This window comes from Caretta caretta, chromosome 1, assembly GCF_965140235.1.
Source record: "Caretta caretta isolate rCarCar2 chromosome 1, rCarCar1.hap1, whole genome shotgun sequence".
NCBI classification, from domain to species: Eukaryota; Metazoa; Chordata; order Testudines; family Cheloniidae; genus Caretta; species Caretta caretta.
Genome location: NC_134206.1, coordinates 263,099,235 through 263,107,384, shown reverse-complemented (window position 1 = coordinate 263,107,384; position 8,150 = coordinate 263,099,235). Strand labels below are relative to the sequence as shown.

The window sequence follows — 8,150 nt, the reverse complement described above, 5'->3', positions numbered from 1 at the left end:
AAAAGTCCTGGAAGAAGCAAAGACTTCAGTCCAGAAGTTGACTAATGAAGGCATTTATATTGAATCCTTAAGTGAAGAGGACAAGAAGTGTTTGTTAAGACAACTGAAAAAGTACACAGACTTGATTCTTAAAAATCTACAACAGCGACTTCTAGATTCTACTCAACCTCTACGTAGCTTTTACAGATGCATGTCCTATAAAACACCGACAATTGGGTGGAGTGAGGCACTACCAGCAATGGGGCTGCCATGGGATCAGAACAGAATAGAGAATTTGAACGCAGAGTGGAATATCATAGGACGAATGAATGAAGATTTGACTTCAACTTCTTCTATCATTCTTTGTGTTCTGTTTCCTGGGATGAAAGAAGTAGGAATTCATCTCTTGCTATTCCCAGTCACAACAGCTATAGTTGAGCATTGTTTTTCCATCATTGAATAGAATTTCGTGTTTTGAAAGAAGTCGCCTTCTGCCTGATCATGCGAATGAACTAATGAGCATATTAATTGAAGGAATGGAAGTACCGGACACACGAGAAGCCACCAAAGATGAACGCATCGCATTCAAGAAGTTCATTAACAGAGTCGTGCAAAGTTATAACAAGAAACCAAGAAGGATGTAGACGTAGTGCTTCATAGAAGGCTTGAGTAACCAACTTTAGTTTGTGTGATGATTTTAAAACATGAGTTAAATCTAATAAAATGGTCATGACGCATTTTTCAGTTTTTACTATGGTGCCATACAGCCCACGTTCACCCTCACAGTCTTACCCCTCAACGGCCCTGACATACACCTCTGTAAAGTTGAACACCTCCCTAATTTCAATTCCTAGGGAAACCACAGCTCAGAGCCCAGAGCCCAAACCCAGCTGGAGCCCGGGCACCTCCCCTGGAGCCTGCTGCTAGGGCCGGCGGCATGGTCAGGCCTGGCGGGGGCGGGCAGAGCAGGAGGCCTGGCCAGCTCCTCGGGACCCCACAGCTCTTCACCCCCGGCCCCAGCCACGGAAGCGGGAAACAAACCTGCTCTAGCCCCTCTTCAGGGCCTGTCTGCAGCTAGGGTAACCCGGGCAACGGGCAGCCCGAGGACGATTATCAGCCACTTAGGTCCAATCAGGGATCAGGACCTCGGCCTTCACCCAATGGTTTGCCGGCGTGGGTGGGCGCTGCCGGGGGGCGGAGAACGATAGCTTTACAAACCAATCAGATGCCAGGGTCGATAAGACCCCGCCCCGTGCCCGGAGCAAGGGGCGTGGTCGCCGCTCCGACGGCAAGATGGCGGCGGCCGGGGCGGGGAAGGTGGCGAAGGCGGCGGGCGCGGCGGTGAAGCCGATCTTCAGCCGGGACCTGGGCGAGGCGAAGCGGCGGGTGCGGGAGCTGTACCGCGCCTGGTACCGGGAGGTGCCCAATGCCGGTGAGGGCGGCGCCCTGCGCAAGGTCGGAGCCGGCGGCGGCTTCGTTGCGGGACCGTGCGGGCTCCTGGGCTTCCGCCGGGGCGCTGCGGGGGAGGCCCCGGCCCCCTTCCCGGTGACAGCGCCTCGGGGGCGCTGCGGGCTTCTCCGCTTTCCTGCCAGGCGGCGGGGCGGGGCTGACCTTGGGGCTCTAGTGCGGGGAGGGGGACTCTGCCCATCTCTCCCCTCCCGCTCTTGGAGACCCCGCGCTGGGCAGGACTCCCCGCGGCTCTGCCCTGGTGTCTGCTTGCCACTGAGCCTTGCAGTGTCTTGGGTGCTGGGCTGGGGCTCACTCAGGCCACCTGGGCTCTGTTGCTAGTGCTGCCAGTGGCCTGCTGTGTGACCTTGGCCATGTCACTCTGCCTCCGTTTCCCCATTTGTAAAACTGGGACAGCGATAGTCCCTTTTCTTTATGTAGCACTTCCCCATTCAAATGGGGATGGGGGTAGGGGTGGCTCTAAAGAGATTATTTATTCTTCAGGCTTTGTCTTCCACTGAATCCTGATGGCTGTCGACACTAAATACTTTGGTTGTGTGGGCTGCCTTCCCCGTTCAGCAGCAGGGAGAGTATCCAATAAGGTGCATGTACCATTGGCACAGGTTACAAAGTGTACTGTTTTTTTTAAATCAGGCACTTCTGTCCAATCATGCATCAGGACCCTGGACTTCTTTTACTTAATGTGAATGGCTCGTAGACTTTAAAGGTAGGAGGGACCATGATGATTAGACTCTAATCTGATCTCCAGCATGTTGCAGGCCACAGAACCTCACCCAGCTGGGAAAGAATTTTCTGTACTAATTCTGAACCCTCCCCATCTAGTGTCCCATCACTGGCTGTTGGAGATATTTGCTGCTAGCTGTCACAGATAAACTACATGCTATTGTAGGCAGTCTCATCATACCACTCCCTCCATAAACTTATTGAGCTCTGTCTTGAAACTAGTTAGGTTTTTTTGCCCCCACTTCTCCACTTGGAAGCCTGTTCCAAAACTTCACTGCTCTGATGGCTAAAAACCTTTGCCTAATTTCAAGCCTAAATTTGTTGATGGCCAGTATATATCAATTTGTTCTTGTGTCCACTTTGGCACTTAACTTCAATACCAAAGAAGAAGAGTTATTTATCCCTCTGATCTATTGATAGAGAGCAGTCATATCTCCCCCTCAGCTTTCTTTTAGTTTGGCTAAACAAGCCAAGCTCTTTGAGTCTCCTCTCATAAGGTAGGTTTTCCATTCCTCTGATCATCCTAGTAGCCCTTCTCTGCACCTGTTCCGGTTTGAATTAATCTTTCTTAAACATGGGAGATTAGAACTGCACACAGTATTCCAGATGAGGTTTCACCCCGTGCTTTGTATAATGGTACTAACACTTCCCTGTCTCTACTGGAAATACTCTGCCTGATGCATCCTAGGACTGCATGGACTCTTTTCATGATGGCATGACATTGGTGGCTCATAGTCACCTTGTGAGCGAACAGTACACCCAGGTCGTTCTCCTCCTCTGTCATTTCCAGCTGTTAAATCCCCAGTTTATAGTAAAACTTGTTGTTAGTACCTAAACGCATGACTTTGCACTATTTAAATTTCATCCCATTTCTATATTACTCTAATTTTAAAGGTCATCCAGATCTTCTGTGGTTCTCCTCCATATTGGCTGTACCTCACAACTTTGTATCATCTGCGAACTTTATTCGCATACTCCCCCTTTTTGTGATAAGGTCATTAATAAAAATCTTAAATAAGATTGGTCCCAAGACCAGTCCCTGAGGAACTCCACTAGTAGCCTCCCTCTAGCCTGACAGGTCACCTTTCAGTATGACCTGTTGTAGTCTTCCCCTTAACCAGTTTCTTATCCACTTTTCAGTTCTCATATTAATCCCCATCTTCTCCAATTTAATAATTTCTCTACTGTATAAATCAGTAGGGACATCTTGTCTGGTATCCTGTCTCCTTCAGTGAACAATACTGGATATTCAGTAGAAAATCATAAGCCTTACTGTCTGTACCCCTACCATCTCTGGTATGATATGATGTATCCCATCAGCTGGGAACAAGAATTATTGAGACGATATGTAACTGGATCTTCTGCCACTTATTTTGTGATGCTGCAAGTCATCTTGAGATATATATATTTATTTTTTTTTTCAGTACTTTTTAGCACAGTTTTCAAGGTGCATCCCGTCCCAATGGCTGGAAGGGGCCTAGAGAGGAGGAAAGAAAGACTGCATCAAGACTCATATGTCTTCTCTTCTAACTTTGATCTCTTAGCCAAGTAGTGGGTGAAGCTCATTCAATAAATTCTGCAAAGTAAGAATGTGTATTATAACTGCCTAAGTCTGCAAAACTGGGCTGATCAATTTCTGATTACAATTTTTAATAACTTCTAGCTGAAGAATAATTTCTAGTTGAGAAATAAAAGAACAAATTTTTCTTTGCAGTGTTCAATACGTACAAAATTGAGACACACTATGGTGGAAAATTTTAGCACATTGGTGATGCCTTCTGTGAATATTCTTTGCTCTTTGTCTAGTACAACTATACCAGTTGGACATCTCGGTGAAACAGGGGCGTGATAAGGTGCGGGAGATGTTCATGAGGAATGCCCATGTCACAGACCCCAGAGTGATTGACATACTGGTTATAAAGGTAAAACAAACAACAAACGTACTTACTTTCTCAAATCCACAAAGTGGTGTGATTAGCATGTATAAATAGTAGTGGGAGAGGGTGGCTCTTTGCTTATCAAAGTTCTGTAGAACAAGCTGAGATTGGAGTCCATTAAGATCAGAGTAATATAGTTAGGATATGTATTTCAGTCACAGATCCTAGAGAAGAAGAGACCTCCTTGTCCTTATAAAGCAGGTTGGTCTTCATAATAGACTCATAACTAGGGCTGTCAATCAATCGCAGTTAACTTACGCGATTAATTTTTTTAACCAAGATTAATTTTTTTGAGTTAATTGGAATTAATCACACTGTTAAACAATAGAATACCAATTGGTATTACTAGATATTTGTGGATGGTTTTTCTTCATTTTCAAATATATCTATTTCAATTACAACACAGAATATAAAGTGTACAGTGCTCACTTTATATTTTTATTACAAATATTTGCACTGTAAAAATGATAAAATAGTATTTTTCAATTCACCTCATACAAGTACTGTAGTGCAATTGCTTTATTGTGAAAGGGCAAGTTACAAACGAAGGGTTTTTCGTTACATAACTGCACTCAAACAAAACAATGTAAAACTTTAGAGTCTACAAGTCCACTCAGTCCTACTTCTTGTTCAGCCAATCGCCAAGAGAAACAAGGTTGGTTTGTTTTTATAATCACAGGAGATAATGCTGCCCACTTCTTAATTACAATGTCACCTGAAAGTGAGAACAGGCGGTCACATGGTACTATTGTAGCTGGCATCACAAGATATTTACGTGCCAGATGTGCTAAAGATTCATATGCCTCTTCATGCTTTGGCCATTGTTCCAGAGGACATGCTTCCATGCTGATGATGCTTGTTTTTTTTGTTTTTTTGTTTTTTTTAAAGTGTTAATTAAATTAGTGTCTGAACTCCTTGGGGGAGAATTGTATGTCTCCTGCTCTGTTTTACCCGCTTTCTGCCATATATTTCATGTTATAGCAGTCTCAAATAATGACCCAGCACATATTGTTCATTTTAAGAACACTTTCACTATAAATTTGACAAAATGCAAAGAGGATACCAATGTGAAATTTCTAAAGATAGCTACAGCACTCGACCCAAAATTTAAGAATCTGAAGTGTCTTCCAGAATCTGAGAGGGATGAGGCGTGGAGCATGCTTTCAGAAGTCTTACAAGAGTAACACTCTGATGCTGAAACTATAGAACCCATACTACCAAAAAAGAAAATCAACCTTCTGTTGGTGGCTTCTGATTCAGATGATGAAAATGAACATGCGTCGGTCCGCACGGCTTTGGATTGTTATTGAGCAGAACCTGTCATCAGCATGGACGAATGTCCTCTGGAATAGTGGTTGAAGCATGAAGGGACATATGAATCTTTAGTGCATCTGGCATGTAAATACTTGCAGCGCTGGCTACGACAGTGCCATGCAAATGCCTGTTCTCACTTTCAGGTGACATTGTAAACAAGAAGCAGGCAGCATTATCTTCTGCAAATGTAAACAAACTTGTTTGTCTGAGCGATTGGCTGAACAAGGACTTGCGGGCTCTAAAGTTTTACATTGTTTTATTTTTGAATGCAGGTTTTTATTGTACATAATTCTACATTTGTAAGTTGCACTTTCATGATAAAGAGATTGCACTACAGTACTTGTAGTAGGTGAATTGAAAAATACTATTTCTTTTGTTTTTTTATAGTGCAAATATTTGTAATAAAAATAAAGTGAGCACTGTACACTTTGTATTCTGTGTTGTAATTGAAATCAATATATTTGAAAATGTAGAAAACATCCAAAAATATTTAAATGGTATTCTAGTATTAACAGTGCGATTAATTTTGTTGACACCCCCCTACTCATAACACCAGAGAGGAGGAGTTTAGTTAATAAAACTTCTCTTGTTCTGCATTTGTAAACAGGAATTGTCCAGCAGATGAAACAGTTGTGTTTAAGGATTCCTGTGTCTGTGCTTATAAAAGGTGATGGAAGAATTACTGTTGATGGAGAATTTGTGACCCCATTTCCCAGACCTTCATCTTACTGTGTCTTTTTCAGTCACAGTTGGAGACAGTAGACATTACAGAAATACTACTGCTGTAAACGATGGCTTTGGATTTTTAAGTGGGTGGCATAGCTGCGTCAAGATTTCCTAGATAAACTTGCCAGATACGTAATTTGGGCTCTAGACCTGTCTGTGAAAGGGGGAATAAAATTACCAAAACACACAAACACCCCACTTAGCATTTCAGAACAAGTGGCCAAAGCAAGACTAACTGAACTCTGCAGTAGCATTGCTTTACCAAGAGATTCCTTCAAACTGTGAACTGCATGCTCACCTGTAGTGCTATATAAGTACCAAGACAGACAAACAGTGTTTGTCAAGAGTGTGTATCAGTAACTTTAAAGGGCAAAAAAATTATCCCCAAACCAACCATTATAAACCCAGAAATCCAGAATTAAAGTTGCACTTAAAAGAGCACCAATCGTGTTAAGGTAGGGAAATGCACAGTTTGGGCACCCAAACAATTTTACCTCTGCCCAGTAGCAACACCATGTAGTAACACATTTAAAGGAGGTCAGATGAATGATCATAACAGTCTTTCTGGCTTTGGAATTTATGATTGACATTTTAGACCCAGATTTGTTTCATACATTTATACAAATGTTTTATTTTCATGGTGTCAATAGAGAATTTTCACATAAAGCTAAGTAATCTCACTGGTGAATCTGGGTATTGAACAGGAATTCTAAAATAAAGGTGCCTGCAGCCTTGTTACATGTCTGGAAGGGGGTGCTAGGCCAGGGATGGGTTTCTGGCAGAGGAAATGGGGCAAGTCATGATACCTCTATGGAGAAGAGTCTTGGCTTTTCTCTCCTGTGCAGCTTGACACCTGCTGCCAGGCTGTAGAGGCATGGATGTTTGAAAAGTAGGTGGGTAGCTAGGAATGCAGGTCATGATCTGGGTCACTTGCTCTGGGTGTTTGGGGGTGGGGCAGAGGAAATTAGTGATGTGACGCTGGGGAGGGTAATGTTGAGTATACTTGTTAGGGGGACAGATTTAAAACTGTAAGGGTGAGGTTAGTAGACTTTAAAAGGACTGAATAATTGAACTAACCAGTGGAGTTTTGTTAAAAAAAAACCCAAACTTCTGAATGCAGAGGTAGAAATAAACCATCTATGCATTCTGTTCTCATCTGCTTAAGCTACTTAAGATCTCCTAACTGGGAATTGATCTATGAACCCTGGCTTGCTTTTTGTATAAATGCAGGGGAAAATGGAACTACAGGAAACTGCTCGTGTATGGAAGCAGCGGACACACATCATGCGGTTTTTCCATGAGACAGAAACCCCACGACCCAAGGACTTTCTGTCCAAGTTCTATGTGGGCCATGACCCTTGAGACAAACTGACTGAAAAACTAATTCTGTGTTTCACTGTCTTACTGCAAATAAAGCTCTGTATATTGGAGAGCAGTTCTTGAAATTCTTCATAAGGAAAGTATCCATCTCAACACTGTGTATGCTATTTTACTGATACAATGGGTTGTGTGCAGCAAGGATCCTATCTTCTGTTCCTGTCCCCTTCTTAAAGTATTGTGCTTGCTCTGGAGTATCATGTAGCATGAGAAAGCAACCAAGTATACAATGAGCTAAAGTAGGTTGGGGAACTTCAATTAGATTCAGCCTTTAGTGAAGTAAGCCTGTCCTTGATGGTGGGCATAGGATATTAAGTACAAACCACCTCAGAAGGAGTTGAAAAACTTTATGGAATTGGCCAGTACTGAAATTCTATAGTAGGGCTGAGGGTTACTGTATTGGAGGCAGCTGTTGATCAGTTGGTATGTCCAAGCATAACTAAAAATGTGCTAACTTTACCTAGCTGATAATTCTGGATATGCTACTTGAGTGAAGTCTAACTTAAAAAAACAAACCCCAACTCTCAGCCTTGGTCTGCTTGCTTTTTTCCCCAGCAACAGTTACTGTACACTTGCCTATGCAATTGACTACAACCTATTAAAGCTGGTGTATCAAACTCTTTGAGA

General features: G+C 43.0%; 1 protein-coding gene across 1 annotated transcript; it reads left to right on the top strand.

The window, feature by feature from the left end:
- The first annotated feature begins 1,235 nt into the window (after positions 1-1,235).
- NDUFA6 (NADH:ubiquinone oxidoreductase subunit A6) lies at positions 1,236-7,576 on the top strand. The gene is made up of 3 exons (XM_048835308.2): positions 1,236-1,411; positions 3,976-4,091; positions 7,377-7,576. Exons 1-3 carry the CDS (start codon positions 1,273-1,275, stop codon positions 7,506-7,508), a joined length of 387 nt encoding a protein of 128 aa, XP_048691265.1. The 5' UTR covers positions 1,236-1,272; the 3' UTR covers positions 7,509-7,576.
- The last annotated feature ends 574 nt before the right edge of the window (positions 7,577-8,150 follow it).

What these genes read in the sequence shown, in the direction of transcription:
- NDUFA6 (XM_048835308.2), top strand. Translation starts at nt 1,273, where the DNA reads ATGGCGGCGGCCGGGGCGGGGAAGGTGGCGAAGGCGGCGGGCGCGGCG. An exon ending in CCGGGAGGTGCCCAATGCCG is followed by an intron (nt 1,412 to 3,975) that starts GTGAGGGCGGCG and finishes CTCTTTGTCTAG; the next exon opens with TACAACTATACCAGTTGGAC. An exon ending in TTGACATACTGGTTATAAAG is followed by an intron (nt 4,092 to 7,376) that starts GTAAAACAAACA and finishes GTATAAATGCAG; the next exon opens with GGGAAAATGGAACTACAGGA.